Source organism: Oryctolagus cuniculus, chromosome 3 (assembly GCF_051225735.1).
Source record: "Oryctolagus cuniculus isolate XC-2025 breed Fujian yellow rabbit chromosome 3, ASM5122573v1, whole genome shotgun sequence".
NCBI classification, from domain to species: Eukaryota; Metazoa; Chordata; class Mammalia; order Lagomorpha; family Leporidae; genus Oryctolagus; species Oryctolagus cuniculus.
The window spans coordinates 71,422,714-71,444,857 of NC_142869.1; the positions used below are offsets into that span (position 1 = coordinate 71,422,714).

General features: G+C 43.0%; 1 protein-coding gene across 38 annotated transcripts in view; it reads right to left on the bottom strand.

Moving 5' to 3' along the window:
* The window catches only part of PPIG (peptidylprolyl isomerase G), a 58,427-nt gene extending 38,645 nt beyond the window's left edge, over nucleotides 1-19,782 (bottom strand). For 2 of the 38 annotated variants that reach the window (XM_089328209.1, XM_089328199.1), the window contains exons 1-8: nucleotides 19,575-19,712; nucleotides 18,661-18,796; nucleotides 18,128-18,170; nucleotides 14,381-14,453; nucleotides 1,992-2,059; nucleotides 957-1,033; nucleotides 786-860; nucleotides 278-385 (exon numbers count right to left, since the gene is read on the bottom strand). In XM_089328209.1, the coding sequence (XP_089184335.1) occupies nucleotides 278-385; nucleotides 786-830 (153 nt within the window). In that variant the 5' untranslated portion in view covers nucleotides 831-860; nucleotides 957-1,033; nucleotides 1,992-2,059; ... (2 more) ...; nucleotides 18,661-18,796; nucleotides 19,575-19,712. Of the gene's footprint in view, nucleotides 1-277; nucleotides 386-785; nucleotides 861-956; nucleotides 1,034-1,991; nucleotides 2,060-14,380; nucleotides 14,454-18,127; nucleotides 18,192-18,660; nucleotides 18,797-19,165; nucleotides 19,503-19,574 lie in introns of those variants that run through there. The other 36 variants (XM_089328207.1, XM_070070717.2, XM_089328215.1 and 33 more) reach the window with 30 other exon arrangements.
* Nucleotides 19,783-22,144: the final 2,362 nt, after the last annotated feature.

Here is a 22,144-nt window from a genome sequence, read left to right on the forward strand (position 1 = left end):
GTAAAAACCATACTCATATTGTAGTAGATCACCAGTTATGACAAAATCAACCAGGAATACAGCATTTTGTACTCAAGTAAATTTTTGAACTTAACTGATGTATCAAAGTAAAATTATTGTCTATGTTTTGTCTAAGGCAATTCTGTTTGACCAAATACTAAATAAAGTGAAATGAAAACTGGACTAAGATTCTTAGGGATTTTTTTCAATTTTGAGATACGATATTTAATAAAGAATACATATACATGATTTTCTTTTGTAGGAATCAAAGTCTCACCCTCACTGAAGTCACCACCTTGAACCATAAAATCCTTGACAACTCTATGAAAGAGACAACTCTTATAATGTAATGGCTTCTGAGTTGACTTCCCTGTGCCCTTTTCACCTGTGCAGAAGAAAAACCAGTAGGACAATTAGGAGAAAGATAATCAAGCAAATAGTATTAAAGTAAAATTAATGAAGAGAGCCTTTGTCTTTTAAATTTACCTTTCTTGAAATTTACCAACTTTTAAACTATGGAATTTTCAGTCCCTTCAAAATTTTTTTAATGTCATTTAAAAATTACCCATACTTTCTGGAGTAGGTAGAAATTAATCTCTGATAAAATCCAATTATGCCTAATATTTCTGTAAGAATTACTTTCATGACCTCATTAATGCCGCATAATCTTCATGTTAAGAGAAAGAATATACATGAAGAAAAAACCCAAAATATAGTAAATTAAAAAGTTAAGCATACCATAGTCAATGGAACTACTACCACAGTTTCTGAAAATGGGGACAAACCTGTACAAAGACATCGAAAATTCTCGCAGGTTTTGGGACACACATCAGAAAATAATTCAAAGACAACTCTTCCAGCTGAAAAAAAAAAAAAAGACAATTTAAATTCTCTTACTAGTTTAAAATATTAAATACTGATTTATAAATGCTAGCTAGTAATATTAATAATCTTACCAGGTTGATTGTTAATGGCAATATCAAAAAAACACCGAGGACGCTGAACCTTTATTCCCATGGTCCCAGGGCTCAATCTATGAGAAAAAATATAGTTTCAGGCAAGGAAATTAAAACAGAAAAGATTCTTACATATTTGTGGGAAAAAGAATTCTGTGGGGGGCTGGCACTGTGGCACAGCGGGTTAAAGCCCTGGCCTGAAGCGCCCGCATCCCATATGGGTGCCGGTTCTAGTCCTCTTCCGATTCAGCTCTCTGCTATAGCCTGGGGAAGCAGTAGAGGACAGCCCAAGTCCTTGGGCCCCTGCACCCACGTGGGAGACCTGGAAGAAGCTCCTGGCTTCGAATCGGTGCAGCTCTGGCCAATTGTGGCCATCTGGGGAGTGAACCAGCAGATAGAAGATCTCTCTGTCTGTCTCTACCTCTCTCTCTAACTCTTTCAAATAAATAAATCTTAAAAAAAAAAAAAAAAATTCTGTGGTACATTAACAAGAAATGTAGTTTGAGTTTATCTTGATTTCTATTTCTGTGAGGTATAATACATGGATTATTAGTGGTTTACTTTTAGAGATTAGATTGTGTTTTGTGAAGCAACTAGAAAAAGCTTTAAAGATATAGAAAATGTTTGGCATAGCAGGTAAAGCTGCCACCTGCAGTGCAGCATCCCATTTGGATGCTGGTTTAAGTCCCCAGCAACTTTATTAATGATCCAGCTCCCTGCTAATTCGCCTGGGAAAGCAGCAGAGGACAGCCCAAATACTTGGGCCCCTGCACCCACCTGGGAGACCCGGAAGAAACTCCTGGCTCTTGACTGGCTCAGGCTCCAAAATTGTGGGCATTTGGGGAGTGAAATAGCAGATGGAAGATATCCCCCCCGCCCAGTAACTTTGCCTTTTTCAAAAACACACACACACTTGAAAGATAAAGCTTAGCCATTATCATAAAATCAAATCAAACTCCTATTTTAGTAACTAAATATAGACTGTCAGCCCAAAAAAGAAAACTGTATGATCAGTAAACACAACAAGCAGATTACCTTTAAATTTAAAAAGACAAAAAAGGAAAAACCAACACCACAGGACAATTGATCCAATCGTTTTGTTCCTAGAAAACAAAAATGAGAGTTCTAATTTTAAAAAGCTTTTAAAAACAAAAACATTCAAATTCCTTAAACAATACCAAAAAGAAAACATCTAGGAAGAAAGTATTTTAACAATAGTATTACATGGTAGATTTACATTCTGAATAAAATAAAAGCACCTTAAAGCTCTACTATGAGACTAAATATGAGACTATTTTCTGATCACAAGCACTAGCCTTTACGGGTAGGACAATAAAGATACAAAAAATACCAGTAAGTGAGATACTATATAACAGCTTTATCTACACAGCCGACTGTTACTATTAAACAGACATTGTTTTGTTATGGCTGAAAACTTGATCACCTTTAGTTCCACTCTCATTCACATTCCATTTTCCAAACCATCAGGAAGCAGACTGTTCTAGATTAAAAAATCATACTAAATGTTTTCACTACCTTTACCACGATTCTTATTTCTTTCTTTTTTATAAAAGATTAACTTACTAATTTGAAGTCAGAGTTACAAAGAGAAGGAGAGACAAGGAAAGAGATCTTCCATCTGCTGGTTCACTCCCCAGAAGGCCACAACAGCCAGCCTGGCAGGACCTTCTTCCAGGCTCCAACATGGATAGCATGTATGCGATTTCTGCTGCTTTTCCCAGGCTGTCAGCAGGGAGCTGGATTGGAAGTGGGACAGATGGGACACAAACCTCTAACCATATAAAAGGCCAGCAGTGCAGGTGGCGGCTTTACCCTCTACAGCACCATGTCAGTGCTAGATCCTCATTTCTTTTTTATTTATTTATTTTTTTTTTTTTTTTTTTTTTTTTTTTTTATTTTTGACAGGCAGAGTGGACAGTGAGAGAGAGAGACAGAGAGAAAGGTCTTCCTTTGCCGTTGGTTCACCCTCCAATGGCCGCCGCTGCAGCCGGCGCACCGCGCTGATCCGATGGCAGGAGCCAGGATCCAGGTGCTTTTCCTGGTCTCCCATGGGGTGCAGGGCCCAAGCACCTGGGCCATCCTCCACTGCACTCCCTGGCCATAGCAGAGAGCTGGCCTGGAAGAGGGGCAACCGGGACAGAATCCGGCGCCCTGACCGGGACTAGAACCCGGTGTGCCGGCGCCGCAAGGTGGAGGATTAGCCTATTGAGCCACGGCGCCGGCCCGATCCTCATTTCTTATGTGGACTACTGGAGTAACTTCCTAACTGGTTCCTCTGCTTTTGCTGAAGTCTTTACCATCTATCCTTCATAAAACAATCACAGCGGAATAATTCTTTTTTTAAAATAAATCTCGTTGGGGCTAGTGCTGTGGCATAGAGGGTTGACCCACCACTTAGGACAATGGCATCCCATATGGGCACTGGTTTGAGGGCCAGCTGCCCTACTTCCGATCCAGCTCCTTGCTGGTGTGCCTGGGAAACACTGGAGAATGGCCCAAGTGCTTAGGACCCTGTACCCACATGGAGACCCGGAAGAGTCTCTGGGCTCCTGACTTTGGCCTGACTCAGTGTTGGACATTGCGACCATCTGAGAAGTGAACCAGTGGATTAAAGACTGATCTCTCTCTAACTCTTTGAAATAAATAACAGTAAATCTTTTAAAAAATAAACATTGTCACATTACTCCTTGCCTAAAATTATAATGCTGTAATTGCCATCACATTTAAAACCAGCATTATCCAATAGAAATACAGCTTTATATTTATATAAATTTATATAAATATATATTTATATTTTTCAGTAGCCATATTTTCAAAGTAAAAACAAGTTAATTTCAAGAAATTTTTCAAACTCAGCATGTCCCAAAATATTATTTCAACATACAATCAACATAAAAATATTAAGATATTTTACATCGCTTTCTTGGCACTAAGTCTTAGAAACCCAGTGTATCGTTTATACTTAAAGTATAACTCAGCTCAGACTAACCATACTTCCAATGCTCAATAACCACACATAGCTCCTGGTTATTGAATTTCAATGATACACATCTAAATATTTCAGCATCTGTTGACTGCTGTTACATCTCCTAAAATGTTCCTTAACTTTACATGTGTGTTCCTATTGTTCTTCAAACATCCCAAAGCCTATCCCTTACCAGGTCCTTTAATTTGCTGTTCCCACTATATAGAATGCTTTTGCCCCAGACCTTCCCAAGGCTCATTCAACCAAAATCATTGCTTATATGTCATCTTTTCCAGAAGTCCATCCCTAACTAGTGTATGCAGGATAGCAATTTTCATTTACCAACAATTTATACCCTCTTATTATGCCTTTTCTTTCCTAGCACTAGAATATAAGCTCTATAATATGATGGACTCTCACTCCTTTCTTAATTCCCGGTTCCTCAAACAGTGCATGGCACATGACAGGAAATAAGTATTTATTAAATGAGTGAATAAATGGGAGAAGATAGGTACACATGAAGATGTGATGTTTGGAGCCGGCGCTGTGGCACAGTGGGTTAACACCCTGGCCTGAAGCGCCGGCATCCCATATGGGTGCTGGTTCTAGTCCCGGCTGCTCCTCTTCCAATCCAGCTCTCTGCTATGGCCTGGCATAGCAGTAAAAGATGGTCCAGGTCCTTGGGCCCCTGGCTCAAGAAGCTCCTGGCTCCTGGGCTTGGATCAGCTCAGCTCTGGCTGTTGCAGGCATCTGGGGAGTGAACCAGCAGATGGGAGACCTCTCTCTCTGTCTCTACCTCTCTCTGTAATTCTTTCAAATAAATAAAATAAATCTTTAAAAAAAAAAAAAAAAAGAAAATGCGATGTTATAAAAAGAAAATCCCAGAAATGGGCATGGTGCTATGGCATCAGTGGATTAAGCCACCACCTAAAATGGCAGCATCTCATGCAAGCACTGGTTGGAGTCTCAGCTGCTTCACTTCAGATCCAGCTCCCCTAAATGTGCCTGGGAAGGCATCATAAGACAGCCCAAGGATCTGGGTCCCTGCTTACCCACATAGGAAACCTAGATGAAGCTTCTGGCTCCCAGCTTCCCCTCAGTCAGGCCCAGCCCTGGCCACTGTAGCCATGAGGGAAGATCTCTAGCTGTCTCTCCCTCTCTCTAACTCTGCCTTTCAAATAAACAAATCTTAAAAATAAATAAATAAATAAATAAATGAGAGAGAGAGAGAGAGAGAGAGAGAGAAAATGTGGGCAGGCAGTGTTGCAGCATAGCAGGTTAAGCAGCTGCCTGTGACACCAACATCCCATATGGGCTCCAGTTTGAGTCCCACTGTTCTACTTCTGATCCAGTTTCCTGCTAATGAGCCTGGGAAAAGTGCAGAGGATAGCCCAGGTGCTTGGGCCCCAGCATCCATGTGGGTGACCAGGCATAAGCTCCTGGCTTTGGACTGGTCCAGCTTTGGCCATTGTAGTCATCTGGGGAATAAACCGGCAGATTGAAGATTTCTGTCTCTTCCTTTCTCTCTAACCCTGCCTTTCAAATAAAAAGCAAGAAAAACAACAGGGGTTCAGTACCACTGACAAAATAGACTGGTCTTCCTTTTTAAACGACAACAAAAAAAGCTCAGAAACACCGAAAATGTCTCACAATGAACTGAATAAACAATGACATATACATATATGTGATTTAATACTATACAGTAGCTTAAAAAGTCTTTATATACATAATCCACCAAACTTAATGTTTGGTTGAAACCCCCCCAAAAAAGTTGTGTTTCTTTTATTACCATAAAAATAATACCCTATTTGTACAGCTGAAGATTTGGAGACTATACACCAAAACTAACAACAGTATGCATCTCTATAAAAGGGACTGGGGAGTAAGGTAGGCTGGGAAGGAATTCAGTGGGGTCTTCAGCTTTAATAATAGCTCTGGGGACCAGCATTATGGTGCAGTGGATTAAGCTACCATCTATGATGCAAACATCCCAAATGAGCACTGGTTTGAGTCCCAGCTGCTCCACTTCTGATCCAGCTCCCTGCTAATGCACATGGGAAAGCAGTGAAAGATGACCCACGTGCTTGGGCTTCTGCCACCCACATGAAGACCTGGATGGAGTTCCAGGCTCCTGGCTTCAGCCTGGACCAGGCCTAGCCCTTGCAGCCATTTGGGGAGTGAACCAGTGAAAACAGCTCTCTCTATCTCTCCATTTCTGTAACTCTGCCTTCAAATAAATAAAAAATATAAAATTAAAATTATTTTGAAAATTAAAAATTATAGCTCTGAATTTTTCAATGAGAATGTGTTCATGTTTCAGTTTTCCACCTTAAAATTAACAGAATTTAAAAATTTATCAGTGGGGCCGGCGCTGTGGTGTAGTGGGTAAAATCACCGCCTGCAGTGCCGGCATCCCATATGGGCACTGGTTCAAATCCCGGCTGCTCCACTTCTGATTCAGCTCTCTGCTATGGCCTGGGAAAGTCCTTGGGCCCCTGCACCCAAAGGGAGACCTGGAAGAAGCTCCTGGCTCCTAGCTTCAGATAGGCACAGCTCCAGCTGTTGCGGCCAGCTGGGGAGTGAAACAGCAGATGGAAGACCTTTCTTTCTCTCTCTCTCTCTCTCTGCCTCTCTTTCTCAATTTGTGTGGCTCTGATTTTCAAATAAATAAACCTTTAAAAGTGAGTAAATATTGAAATAAAACTTATCAGCATAATAAAATCAAAGTGAGAAACATAAAAATATTAAGAGCCTATTTCTAGGTTAGTGGGTTATAAGTAAACTTTGAGCTTCCCAGATTTTGTACAATAAACTTAGAAACTATTAAAAAGTGCTATCACTGTAAGTCTTCGGTGACGTATAGTATCTCACTTTCATGATTACTACTATTGTTTAATATTTAAGTCTAATTAATCTTAGGAAATGATATTTTTCTTCATAAAATTGTATACTCTCCCAAACTGGACACTAAAACAAAATATTACTTGTAAGATAAAGAGATCTTCCACTTACTGGTTCACTCTCCAAATGCTCACAACAGTCAGAGTTGAACCAGGTCAAGGTCAAAAGCCCAGAACTCAATCCAAGTCTCCCATGTGGGTCAGAGGGACTAAAGTACCCAGCCATCACCTGCTGCTTCTCAGGGTACATATTAGCAGGAAGTTAGAATTGACGCAGAGGCAGAACTTGAAACCAGGCATGCTGATATAGGATGTGGGCATCCCAAGCAGTGTGTTAGCCTTTGTGCCAAATACTTGCCCCTTAAACTTTTTATAATTACTAATAATCAGGGCTGACATTGTGGCCTAGCAGTTTAAGCTGCTACCTGCAGCACCAGCATTCCCATATGGGCACCAGTTCAATTCCCAACTGCTCCTCTCCTGATCCAGCTCCCTGTTAATGCACCTGGGAAAACAGTGGAAGATAGCCCAGGTGCTTGGGCTCTTGCCACCCATATGTGAGAGACCCAGAAGAAACTCCTGGTTCCTGGATTCAGCCTGGTTAAGCCCAGGTCATTGCAGCTATTTGGGGAGTGAATCAGATGGAAGAACTCTGTCTCTCTCTGTAACTCTACCTTTCAAATAAAATATGTATTTTTTTAATTTATTGACAGTTATAGACAGTGAGAGAGAAAGAGACAGAGAGAAAGGTCTTTCTAGCCGGCGCCGTGGCTCACTAGGCTAATCCTCCGCAAAGCGGCGCCGGCACACCGGGTTCTAGTCCCGGTTGGGGCGCTGGATTCTGTCCCGGTTGCCCCTCTTCCAGGCCAGCTCTCTGCTGTGGCCAGGGAGTGCAGTGGAGGATGGCCCAAGTGCTTGGGCCCTGCACCCCATGGGAGACCAGGAAAAGTACCTGGCTCCTGGCTCCTGCCATCGGATCAGCGCGGTGCGCTGGCCGCAGCGTGCCGGCCATTGGAGGGTGAACCAATGGCAAAGGAAGACCTTTCTCTCTGTCTCTCTCTCTCACTGTCCACTCTGCCTGTCAAAAAAAAAAAAAAAAAAAAAAAAAAGAAAGGTCTTTCTTCCTTTGGTTCACTCCCCAAATGGCTGCCACGGCTGGCGCTGCACCTTTATGAAGCCAGGAGCCAGGTGCTTCTTCCTGGTCTCCCACACAGGTGCAGGGGCCCAGGTACTTGGGCCATCTTCCACTACCTTCCCAGGCCACAGCAGAGAGCTGGACTGGAAGAGGAGCAACCGGGATGCCGGTGCTCCAGGCAGAGGATTACCGGCCCCATCAATTAAAATAATTTTTAAAAAATCATTAATAATGAAGTAAATAGTGGAAATAAACAGACTTGAATCTATTTCTATTGTTTCTATTGGTCTAAAGTTGAAATGCCAAAGTTAAAAGTTGAGGGAGGGGCCAGTGCTGTGGTGCAGCAGATAAAACTGCCACCTGCAATGCCAGCGTTCCCTATGAGCCCTTGTTCGAGTCCCGGTTACTCCACTTCTGATCCAGCTCTCTGCTATGGCCTGGGAAAGCAGTAGAAGATGGCCCAAGTCCTTGGGCTCCTGCAACCGCATGGGAAACCCCGAAGAAGCTCCTGGCTCCTGGCTTCAGATCAGCCCAGCTCTGGACACTGGGCTCTCTTACTCTGTTTCCAATAAATAAATAAATCTTTAAAAAAAAAGTTGAGGGAAAGGTTTTCAACAAGTATATGATGTATTAATTTTCTGTTTCTAGAATAATACTTAGGAATGGCAGCATTAGGACAATTCTTCATTTTCCTACTAATCAAAAAATATTAAGCAATACTGCCCCTATTAAATATCATTTCCTATAATAATAAAAATGCTCTGTCCCTATGCACATACCATGAAAATGACTATCAGTCTCCATGTGTCAACAATAAAATATACAAACATGAACAGACAATTCACAAAAAAAATGAAATAACTAAAAGTATAAATGAAACCAACTTTTCACTTTTTTTTTTTACAGCAACTTGGCTTTACAGACCAGGATTTCTGAGCATATATTCATATTCATCCTATCTATTTAATGTTTTATAATTCTATGTAGTAGAATCTTTATAAAGGCAACTATTTTAAATGGATCAATCTTCAGTATTTTTTTTTTTTTTTGCAATGAGTAATTACAAAGAAACTAAATGTCCAACACACCTTTTTAAATGACAGAAAAAATGTTTGTTAAATACTAAATGAAGGGGCTGTTGTTGTGGCCTAGTGGGTTAAGTTGTTGCCTGCCATGCCAGCACCCCATCCAGGTGCTGCTTCATGTCCTGGCTGCTCCACTTCAGCAGCAAAAGATGGTCCAAGTATCTGGGCACTTGCCACACAAGTGGGTGAGCTGGAAGAAGCTCCTTGCTTCTGGCTTCAACCAGGCCCAGCCCTGGCCATTGTGGCCATTTGGGGAGTGAGTGAATGAGCAGATAGAGGATTTCTATCTGTTTCTCCCTCTGTAACTCTGCCTTTCAAATAAATAAATCTTTTTTTAAAAACTACTAAATGAAAAGCCGGTGCCATGGTTCACTTGGTTAATCCTCTGCCTGCAGCGCCGGCATCCCATATGGGTGCCGGTTCTAGTCCCGGTTGCTCCTCTTCCAGTCCAGCTCTCTGCTGTGGCCCGGGAGGGCAGTGGAAATGGCCCAGGTGCTTGGGCCCCTGCACCCACATGGGAGACCAGGAAGAAGCACATGGCTCCTGGCTTCGAATTGGTGCAGTGCCGACCGTAGCAGTCATGTGGGGAGTGAACCAGCGGAAGGAAGACCTTTCTATCTCTCTCTCTCTCTCACTGTCTATAACTCTACCTGTCAAAAAACAAAAACAAAAACAAAAACAAAAACAAAAAAAACCCTACTAAATGAAAAAAGACACAATACACTCATATAGGTTTTTTTTTTTTTTTTAAGATTTATTTATTTATTTGAAAGTCAGAGTTACACAGAGAGAGGAGAGGCAGAGAGAGATCTTCCATCCGAAGGTTCATTCCCCAATTGGCCAGACAGCAAGAGCTGCACCAGTCTGAAGCCAGGAGCCAGGAGCTTCTTCCGGGTCTCCCACACGGTTGCAGGGGTCCAAGGACTTGGGCCATCCTGCACTGCTCTCCCAGGCCATAGAAGAGAGCTGGATCAGAAGTGGAGCAGCTGGGTCTTGAACTGGTGCCCATATGGGATGCCAGCGCTTCAGGCCAGGGCATTAACCCACTGCGCCACAGCACCAGCCCCCATATAGTTTTAAGTATTAAAAAAAATCCCATTGAGATTATCATTTCAATACTTTTTATACTACTATAATAAAAAACCAAGTAATTGTGAAGTAACAGGAATTGGTTAAATAAATGATACTTCTGGGGCTGGTGCTGTGGCGTAGTAGGTAAAGCCACTGCCTGCAGTGCCGGCATCCCATTTGGCCATCAGTTCGAGTTCTGGCTGCTCCCCTTCCAATCCAGCTCTGCTGTGGCCTGGGAAAGCAGTAGAAGATGGCCCAAGTCCTTGGGCCCCTGCACCCATGTGGGAGATTCAGATGAAGCTCCTGGCTCCTGGCTTCAGATCGTGCAACTCCAGCCCTTGTGGCCAATTGGGGAGCGAACCAGTGAATGGAAGACTTCTCTGTCTGCCTTTCTTTCTCTCTCTGTGCAACTCTGACTTTCAAATAAATAAAGCTTAGAAAATAAATAAATAGGCCGGCGCCGCGGCTCACTAGGCTAATCCTCCACCTGCGGCGCCAGCACACCGGGTTCTAGTCCCGGTCCGGGCGCCAGATTCTGTCCGGTTGCTCCTCTTCCTGTCCAGCTCTCTGCTGTGGCCCAGAGTGCAGTGGAGGATGGCCCAAGTGCTTGGGCCCTGCACCCGCATGGAAGACCAGGAGAAACACCTGGCTCCCGGCTTCAGATCAGCACGGTGTGCCAGCCGCAGCGCGCTGGCCACAGCAGCCATTGGGGGGTAAACCAATGGCAAAGGAAGACCTTTCTCTCTGTCTCTCTCTCACTGTCCACTCTGCCTGTCCAAATAAATAAATAAATAAATAGATACTTCCATGAAACAGCTACGTACGAAAATTACAGAGATATCATTTTTACATATTTTTTAAAAGATTTATTATTACAGAGATAGGCAGAGACAGAGACAGAGAGGTCTTCCATCACTGGTTTACTCCCCAAATGGCCCCAACGGCCAGAGCAGAGAGGATCCTGGCCAGGAGCCAAGAGCTTTACCCCGGGTCTTCCATGTGGGTGCAGGAGCCCAAGGACCTGGGCCATCCTCCACTGTGCTCCCAGGCCACAGCAGAGAGCCGGACTGGAAGAGGAGCAGCTGGGACCAGAACCAGTGCCCACATGGGATGCCAGTGTTTCAGGCCAGGGCTTTAACCCACTGTGCCACAGCACTGGCCCCCATTTTTCTATTTTATTTGAAAGGCAGTTACAGGGAACCAGGGCTGAACCAGGATAAAATCAGGAGCCAAGGCCTGCCCTGTGGCTCACTTGGCTAATCCTCTGCCTGTGGCGCCGGCACCCCGGGTTCTTGTCCCGGTTGGGGCGCCAATTCTGTCCCGGTTGCCCCTCTTCCAGTCCAGCTCTCTGCTGTGGACTGGGAAGGCAGTGGAGGATGGCCCAAGTGCTTGGGCCCTGCACCCGCATGGGAGACCAGGAGAACCACCTGGCTCCTGGCTCTGGATCAGCGCAGCGCACCAGCCGTAGTGGCCATTTGGGGGGTGAACCAACGGAAAAGGAAGACCTTTCTTTCTGTCTCTCTCTCTCACTAACTCTGCCTGTCAAAAAAAAAAAAAAAAAAAAATCAGGAGCCATAAACTTCATCCAAATCTCCTACATGGATATGGGGCCAAGCGGTTGGCCCATTTCCCATTGCTTTCCCAGAAGCATTAGTGGGTAGCTGGATCTGATGTGGAGGAGCTGGGATTTGAACCAGCAACCATATGGTATGCCAGAGTCCCAGGCAGTGGCTTAAAATACTGTGCCACAACACCAGCCCCAGAGATAAGATTTTCCATCAACTGCCTTGAGAAAAATAAAGAATACTGCCCCCATATACTGCTGCTGTTAGTAAGGAGGTAAATTGGTCAAAATCTTCTCACTTGGACCACATTCATGAACATTACAAATGCATGAAATATCCTTCAACCTGGTAATTCAACTTCTAGAGATCTATTTTATGTATATCCTTACACATTCACAAAATGAGGATTTTACAAGTTACTCAATGCACTATCATGTATATAATAAAAGCCTATAAGCTATCTATGTACTGCTATCTCTAGCACATTTTAAGTTTAAAAAAAAAAGATACAGAAATGTGTATGGTTTTTTTTTTTTTTTTTTTTTTTTTTTTGGACAGGCAGAGTTAGACAGTGAGAGAGAGAGAGAGACAGAGAGAAAGGTCTTCCTTTTTCCATGGGTTCACCCCCTAAATGGCCACTACGGCCGGCACGCTGTGGTGATCTGGAGCCAGAAGCCAGGTGCTTCCTCCTGGTCTCCCATGCAGGTGCAGGGCCCAAGCACTTGGGCCATCCTCCACCGAACTCCCGGTCCACAGCAGAGAGCTGGACTGGAAGAGGAGCAGAGGAGCAACCGGGACAGAATCAGCGCCCCAACTGGGACTAGAATCTGGGTGCTGGCACTGCAGGCGGAGGATTAGCCAAGTAAGCTGCGGCGCCGGCCAGTATGCTTTCTTTGTATTTATTTTTTTTTTTTTAAAAATGTGCTTGCCTATCTAATACAGAGGCATCTATCTCATGGGGTAGGAAATAGTTGTTGAAGAGAAGAGTACTGTATAACCTCATATCTAAATTTTATATATTATCAAAATTATAAAAATGAATAAATCGAAAGAGGAAAATCATCAGACTACCAAGGTATAAGAAAATATTCACATGAAGTAAAAAAGGAAGTAAACAATACTGACTGAAATTCAATTTTAAATATATTGGTATACACAGAAAAACATTGATACCAAAATAATTAAAGGGTAATTACTTAAGACCTCTCTGTGTCTATCTCTCTCTGTAACTCTGTCTTTTTAAAAAAAAAATCCAAAGGAAATAATCATGTTTGTGAGACTAAAAGGGCTTTTACCTCACTGTTTTTCTTTATATTTTAACAAACATAACTATTATTATTAAAAAAAAAAATCATGGGGCCAGAACTGTGGCGCTGTGGGTTAACGCCCTGGCCTGCAGCACCAGCATCCCATATGCACGCCGGTTCAAGATCTGGCTGCTCCACTTCCGATCCAGCTCCCTGCTATGGCCTGGGAAAGCAGTAGAGGATGGCCCAAATCCTTGGGCTCCTGTACCCACTTGGGCGACCCAGAGGAAGCTCCTGGCTCTGGATCTGCGCAGCTCCGGCCATTGCAGCCAATTGGGGAGTGAACCATCAGATGGAAGACCTCTCTCTCTCTGCCTCTCCTTCTTTCTCTGTGTAATAATGGACTTCTAAGATTAAAATGTACATGTTTATAATGTATACTTAGATTTTATTATCCAATGATATGCTTTATCAAAGAAACTGAGTAACATTTGTTTTTCTGAAATTATAAATGAAATATGCCTTAAATTTGAGAAAGATGACCTAAAATTACAATACAGGCCAGTGCTGTGGCTCACTTGGTTAATCCTCTGCCTGCGGCACCGGCATCCCATATGGGTGCCGGGGTCTGTCCCGATTGCTCCTCTTCCAGTCCAGCTCTCTGCTGTGAACCGTAAGGGCAGTGGAGGATGGCCCAAGTGCTTGGGCCCCTACACCTGCATGGGAGACCAGGAGGAAACACCTGCCTCCTGGCTTCTGATTAGAGCAGCGCTGGCCGTGGCAGCCATTTGGAAGTGAATCAATGGAAGGAAGACCTTTCTCTCTCTCTCTCTCACACAGTCTATGACTCTACCTGTCAAAAAAAAAAAAAAATTACAATACAAATCACTGGACTATGTAGATACTCCAAAATTAATAGCAACGAAGAACAATGGTGGCACAAAAAAATGTCTCAATAAACAAGGTTTCTTTTTTTTTTTTTAAAGATTTATTTTATTTATTTGAATGATACGAGTTAGAGAGAGAGGTCTTCCAACTGATGGTTCACTCCCCAAATGCCTCAAAGGCCAGAGCTGAGCTGATCCAAAGCCAGGAACCAGGAGCTTCTTCCGGATCTCCCATGTGGGTGCAAGGGCCCAAGGACTTGGGCCATCTTCTGCTACTTTCCCAGGCAATAGTAGAGAGCTGGATTCTAAGTGGAGCAGCTGGGACTCAAAACCAGCATCCCTATGGGATGCCAGTGCTGCAGGCCGGGGATTTAACCCACTGAACCATAGCACCGGTCCCAAGGTTTCTAAAATTATTAAAATGCTACTAATTACTAATCAGAAATAGGACCCAGGGACCCAACGTTGTGGTACAGTGGATTAAGTGGCCACTTGGAAAGCCAGAGGCCCAGCTACTCTACTTCCCATCCAATTTCCTGTTCATGTACCTGGAAAGGCAGTGAAAGATGATTCAAGTACTCAGGCCCCTGCCACCCACATGGTAGATCCAGATGGGAGTTCCTAGCACAAAAAAAAAAAGAAGAAGAAAAAAGAGCATAATGTTTCTCCTCTAATTACAATTCCATCATAATCATATTACTAACATCTAAAATCTGACAAACATCTGGTGAGCTTTTTTTTTAAAGAGTTATTTATTGGGGGGCTAGCATTGTGATATAGCAGGTACAGTCACCACCTGTGACACCAACATCCAGCTATCCATATAGGCGCTGCTTCGTGTCCCAGCTGCTCCACTTCCAATCCAGCTGCCTACTAATGCCCTGAGAAAAGCAGAAGATGCCCCCCCGCCCCCCAAGCAGGAAGAAGCTCCTGGCTCCTGCCTGGCCCAGTCCTGGCAGTGGATGGAAAATCTCTCTCTTGTCTCTCCCTCTTATTTATTTATTTGAAAAGCAGAGTTAGAGAGAGAGAGGAAGAGACAAAGAGAGAACTTCCATCTGCTAGTTCAATTCCCAGATGGCTGCAACAACCAGGACTGGGCCAGGCCTGTGCCAGGAGCTTCTTCTGGGTCTCCCATTTGAGTGCAGGGGCCCAAGAAGTTGGACCATCCTCTGTTGCTTTCCCAAGTGCATTAGCAGGGAGCTGGATCACAAGTGGAACAACTGGAACATGAACGGGCACCCATAAGAGATGCTAGCATTGCCAGTGGCAGCTTTACCCGCTACGCTACAACATCGCCCCCATATTAAAAAAAAAAAAAAGTAGAGGAAATTATATGGGAGATATCGAAAATAAAAATTCCAGGAAAGATTAAGTCCATGCACTATTCAATATAATATTAGAATATTTTGTTAGATATGTTGTTAGAATATTATGTTAGAACATAATCAAAGCTTTCAGAGTAGTAGCCTTGATTTGTTATAAACTTTTTTAAAAAAAGATTTCTATAATTTATTTGAAAGGCAGAGGCGGGGGGTGGGGTGGGGGTGTCTTCCATCCGTTGGCTCATTACCCAAATGGCCACATGGCTGGAGCTGAGCCAATCCAAAGCCTGGGGCTTCTTAAGGGTCTCCCACATGGGTGCAGGACCAAAGGACTTGGGACATCCTCTGCTGCTTTTCCAGGCCATAGCAGAGAGCTGGATTTGACAGGGAATGACCATGACTCCAAAAGGCACTCTGACACGGGATGCCAGTATTGTAAGCAGCTACCTAACCCTAGACAGCACAATGCCATACCAGTTCCAAGGAAAGCAATTTAAGATTCACAACAGCCTGTTTAGCGCATTCCTAATGTGGTTCACAACAACAGGCACAGCAGTTAAAACGCTGGTTGGGACACCCATGTCTCATACTGAAGTGCTTGAATTTGATATACCCAGCTCTACTTCCAATTCCAGCTTCCTGCTAATGTGCACCCTGGGAGGCAGCAGGTGATGGCTCCATTAGTTGGGTCCCTGCCACCCACATGGCAGGCCCAGACTGAGTTCCAGGCTTTCAGTTCAGCCTGGCCAGTAAGGGCATTTGGAAGATGAACCCGCAGATGAGAAATTTCTGTGTCTCCGCCTTTCTTATAAAATAGGGGGTGGGGGAGGGGGGCCCTGAGGGGGAGAGTAGGAAACAAAACAGACTGCTTCAAAAACATTTGAATGTATTTATAAATGCCAGACCACTAACACAAAATTTAGTATAAAATTTAGTAAAACCTAGCTAAATTCTGAGGTGTCAGGAAACACAGTTACGTGTCCCTATAGTGCTCTTTCCCCTAGTGTTTCTGACACACCTGTGACACAAACTACTGCTCTGATAGCAACATGATTAACAATGGATAGGCACTTCTGAAATGCTTAAATCCTTTGGAAAACTTAAAAATCTGCATGCCCAGTGTTGTGGTGCAGCGGGTTAAGCCATCGCCTGCAATGCCAGCATCCCATACAGGTGCCAGTTTGAGCTCCAGCTGCTCTGCTTCCAATCTAGCTCCCAACTTATTTACCTGAGAAACCAATGGAGGATAGAATAGCCCAAATGACTGGACCCTTGCACCCACATGGGAGACCCCAGTGAAGTTCTGGCTCCTGGCTTTGGCTTGGCCTAGCTCTGGCTGTTGTGGCCATTTGGGGAGTGAATCAGCAGATAAAAGATTTGTCTCTATAACCGCCTTTCAAGTAAAGAAATAAATGTTTAAAAAAAATGTTTACCAATAAAAATAAACAAATAATAAAAAAAATCTGTAATGCTTCCAAACTTGTTTAATACAGATATTTTACACATCCTATACACTCTTGAGAGACATAAAAATATAATACAATTATGTTAGTACCAATCCACAAAAGCAAATACTAAGTGGAAAAAACTCTAATATCCTTAATGTTGTACCTACAATCATCTAATGATATAATCATATACATATAATTACATATAAATTTATCTGTATTCAGGGATACCTACACCATTCTAGCCCCAATTCAATTCAGTAATTCTTAGAAAAAAATTACAGACTTTTGAAGTCTGAGGGAAATTTAGGAAATCATTTGATGTAATCTTCTGAGTTTTAGATCAAGAACCAGGGGACTAGAGCGCTGAACTGACAGGTCCAAAGTAACAAGCAGCATTCTCTACAACTTCACTGTAGAAACAAGCTCATTCACATATATTATAGCTTATTTAATTTTACTTTCTACAACATGCCCCTAATAAAATGGTTTTATGAATGAACTTTAAGCTAAAGTGTATATACCAACAGTAGCTTAATACACAAATAAATATGCTCCACTTTTTTTAAAAAAATCAATGAGTTAAGGAATCATTATTAAAATAATAAAATCATTATTAAAATAATTTAATAACAGATTTTATGTTCACATTTACAACTATTATAGAGTTAAACTTCGAGATGAGGTTTGTGAGCATTTTAAGCCACAACTCTAAAACAAAGTACAAAAGTTTTCCTGATGGATAACAAAAGTCCAAAGTCCCAGTTATAGCAGTTTTCCCTGAGTATTTATAACACCTTCCAGAGAAATGACAAAAGGCAAGTTTTGTCCCACAGATATACAATACACTGAATTCTTATGGCAACTGCATATGCATTAAGTTAGAGCAGAATCATTGACACTTAAACAAAATCAAAGTTGAAGTTTAGTGCCAATACTGAAAACAACAACAAAAAGCATGTGCTATCACAATGCAACAGAAAGATTAAACTTCTCAATTCACTTGAATTAATGATCTATGTTGACATACTACCTATGTCAATATACCCTATTACATTAGGATACTAAGAAGACAATGCTACAATTCGAATTAATCAATGTGTAAAGTAATAAGGGGTTAAAAATCAACATGTATTTCCTGAAAGGGACAACTACTGAAAGAATTAATAGCAGACATGATGCTGTCAAGCAGAAAATCTAATTTAAAATAACCAAAGTGTTAAAAGGACAAAGACCTTTTGGAACAACAGGTCACCAATACCACAAGAACACAGTACCACCACCAAAAGAAAAAAAAAGCCTTTAAAAAGTCAAAATATAATGTTATTCACTTCTCTCTCAGAACTAGTGAACGGTCATGGAAAGCTTATTTTCACAATTTCAACAAACCTGACCATCTATTTTTGATGCCTACAGCTAATGACAGCTGGAAATCAAAATGCCATTTTGCAGATAAAGAAATGAGGCTGAGAAAGATGAATGAGCCACAAAAATGCAAATTTTCTAACCTAGGAACTTTACATACTTGTACACTCCTGACAGCAGGGCAAGACAACCGTGACGACAGCCTGCAGAGATGACAAAAAGCCCTAAGAAGCAAACGCAACAATTCAACAGCACAGAATTTCAGCAGCGTCCAAGACAATATCCAAAAAGATTTAAGGTCCTCAATAATCAAGAATCATTTAAAAAAATAATTAAACAACGTATAGTAACTAGGACAAGTATGTAATTTGCTGTTAAAGAAATAATTCCACTCCAAATAGTTAAAACTAAAAAGGGTGCGTTAGTGCTAACGTGGATAAATTTTAAGGCTTATTAAAAACATGAAAGCGAAAAAGCAGTCTCGTTCTAGATACCTGTACCTTTCCTGGACCTGATGGTATGATCTCAAAACTTAGAGAATGTTCATTCATGCTGCCTCCATGCTACGAGGTTACTGGCCATCCTTCTTTACTAAAGGGGACTACAGATAGACACAAAAACCCCTCTCCGGTTTTTGATATTGAAATATCAGACTGCCGTATTTTCGTATATTGCTCACTGGACACTACTTACGACCACGATTCCAAACATGAGGTACTGCACAAGAAAGTACCCTTATGGGAAGACATCAAAATCAATGCACAAATGGTGACTTTGTAACGTTTCCAAAAAGACTGGGTATTCTCTGCAGAGACTCCTGACTGTGCCCCTTAAAAAAAAAAAAAAAAAAAAAACTAAAGACCAAATGTGCACACTATTCTTAAACATATGGAGCTGATCTGAAATCATCACCTTCCTCCTAAAAAAGTATCTCCTCCTAAAAGGCCTGCGCCGCTCACAGCTCCTGGAAACTGGAGAACTTCGCGAGAGGTTTTGAGTTTCAAGAAAATGCTTAGCAACTGCCACTTATGAATGCACAAAAATCGTTGTCCTGACAGAGAAAAAGGTCGGAGTACGAGGAAAGCTTGTTTTCAATCTTAATCCCCGTGATTCAGGATCTCCGCCCGCCACTCTCCGACCCCAACCTGACAGGAAGTCAGGCTGCAGCTCCCCCTTCCCCACCAACCCTCCCACCTACCCCGCAGTAGGGCTCAGTCTTACGATTTTGAAGCATCAAAAATCAACCTAGCTCTCTAGGGTTCAGGCCGCCGCCGCTGCCGCCATATTAAAGCTTGTGCGGCAAAATGCGTCAGGGAGGGAGGTGTGCGCCCGGGTGGGGAGGGCGGGGGCTGGAGGAAGAGACGTTTCCCAGGCCAAGACGACTTGGCTGGAAGTCTCGTCCAGCTGCTGCAGCAGCAAAGCCAGCGCAGCGGCCCTCAGAGGCCTGTTGCAGGCCCACGCAGCCCTGATACCTCGAGGGAAAGACGGTTAAGTCGGTCCGGCCTCCCGCGCCGGCTCCGCCCCTCTCCCCCAGCCCTTCCCGCTTTCCTGCTCCGGGACTGCAGCAAATGACGCCACCCAAACCACACGGGCGTTGCGCTAGTTACCTGCACCGACAGTTTCCTCTCTCCCGGGCCCGGTCCTTAAAAGCGCTTCAAATCTACCGCCGCCAGAAAAGGCGCTAAAGCCCACTAACCGCCTCCCTCCCCCACAGCCCAGTCCTGGCGTGGAGAGGAAGCGTCGCGCAGGAAGTACGTTACGATTCCCTGACGACATCTGCTGACGTATCTTTATGTGCGTCGCCACGCCCTCCCTATAGAACTAAGGATTTGGACTCTTTAGATGCTTGGTTTATATGTAGCTTAATGTTTTCTGAGTGAGTTGACAGGGAACAGTGGTAACCTTCCGAAAGCTGTATTTTTAGGGACTTAAAGTGCTTCGTTTAATAAACATTTACTGATATTTTGCCAGGCTATTGAGAAGGATGCCCTCCCTTCAGGGAGCTTCCAATTGTGCTTTCAGCTAAGGCTAGGATAGAAATTGTACAAAAAATAGTAATGGACCAAGTGTAATCACAAAGGCCATTGAGGTTCTTTGTTGTTTTTATGATAGAGTTTAAAAAAATTTATAATTGTTATTTGAAAGGCAGATTTAGAGAAAGATCTTCCATCCACTGGTTTACTTCCCAAATACTTTCAGTTGCCAGGGCTGGGCCAGCAGGAAGCCAGGGACCTAGAACTCCATTCCGGTCTCCCACGTGATTGGGAGGGACCCAAGCACTTAAGCCCCTCAGGCCCATCAGCAGGAAACTGGGTGGACTGCAACTTGCATTTTGATACGGGATGCAGACATCCCAAGTAGCCGCTGAACCTGCTGTGCCACAACAGCCTTCCCTCTATGGGGTATTTTTTAAAAAGATACCTAGAGGAATTAAATGGTTATATTTTAAAAAATACTTAAACTATGGCTTGTGACAACCATATCAGCTCTGGTCTGAGTCTCAGCTGCTCTGTTTCAGATCCAGCTCCCAGCTAATGCACCTGGGAAGGCTGCAGATGATGGACCAAGTACTTGGGCCCTTGGCAGCCACTTGTGAGACCCAGATGGCGTTCCTGGCTCCTGACTTTGGGCTGGCCCAAACCTGACTGTTGCTGGCATTTTGAGGAGTGAACCAGAGAATGGGAGAACTTTCTATCACTCTGCCTTTCAAATAAAAAAAAATTTAAGTTTCTCATTAATAGCAGGTAAATTAATTAAAAACATATGGGCATGTGGTACATGGGTGGGGCTTTACCAATTTTAAGTATCAGTGAAACTGATAGTATACTCATCTTTGGGCAGTCCGAGGTATTGTGGATTTACACTCTAGTGGTAAGAACAATTCTGCAATACCTTTGTTGCCAAACAACACCCCAAACTATTTGGAGATATTGCTGTAGAACCCTCAAATATAGGTCATCTCAACCAATGTGCCGAAAGTCAATCACTGACATTGGGGTGGTGGAAGAAAGTGGGTACTGCGAAACATAGACCAAGGAGCCAGACAACTATTGCTGAATTTCTGGCCTCCCTGTGGAGTTAGGGAAAAAGCTTCTTCATGTCCACATTCCCACATTCCTGGTTGGTCTGTGGGTCTCATGATCTTCCTTTGGTCAGAAATGCTGTGCTCGTTAGGGCATTTATAATGGCCACGAGGGCTCCAGCTAGTCAGTGTAAGGGTGTTACATGTAAGCGGTAGTTACATTTTGCCACTAGACCTGGAATTCCCCTGGACAACTTCCGCCCCCCCAGTAATGTCCATCGAGGCTTTAACTATTGGAGAAGCAAATAACTTCTTGGGTCCAGGGACTAGAAGCTTATAGGGCCAACTGTACCACTTTGGTAATTCAGTGAATTCCTTTTGATAAAAGGCAGGCAAGGACACCTTGGGCTAAGGGTAACAGATGAGAGGTGGGGTCCTGCTTTTACACTAAAGGGATTCAGTCTTCATGAGTATTTCTGCAAAAAGATTTTTCCAAAAGATGAATTTCTATGAGCATTGGTTCGTTTTCATCTGTTGCACAGCTACCAGCAGAATTTTTTTTCAGCTATCATATACAGATTAGTTTCTTAGGATTCTACTTAACTGTAGAGGCAATATGTAAGTACAATTGCTGTTATAATTGATATATTTTTCCCCTTTCAAGTAATTCATTTTTGAGGATATATTACATATCATTAATACTATAGTTAACATTTTAGAACAACATTTTAGTATTAAAGTGATTGGTAGTAATTATTAATAGTGGAAATATTAATTTGTATTAGTTTTAGTATAGATTATTTATTTGGAAAGTCAGAGTTACAGAGAGAGGGAGAGACAGAGATAGCTTCCATTCACTGGTTCACTCCTCAGATGGCCACAACACCAGTGCTGTGGGTCAGGCTGAAGCTAGGATCCAGGAGCTTTATCTGGGTCTCCCACACGGGTGGCAGAAGCCCAACAACTTGGGCCATGTTCCATTGCTTTTCCCAGGCCATCAGCAGGGAGCTGGATTGGAAGCGTAGCAGCCGGGACAGAAACCTGCTCCTAAATGAGATGCCAGTATTGCAGACAGCAGCTTTACCCACTGCACCACAATGCTGGCCCCTAGTTGTAGTAAACATTGTAATGATCAGATTCTGGGAGACTCTCAAA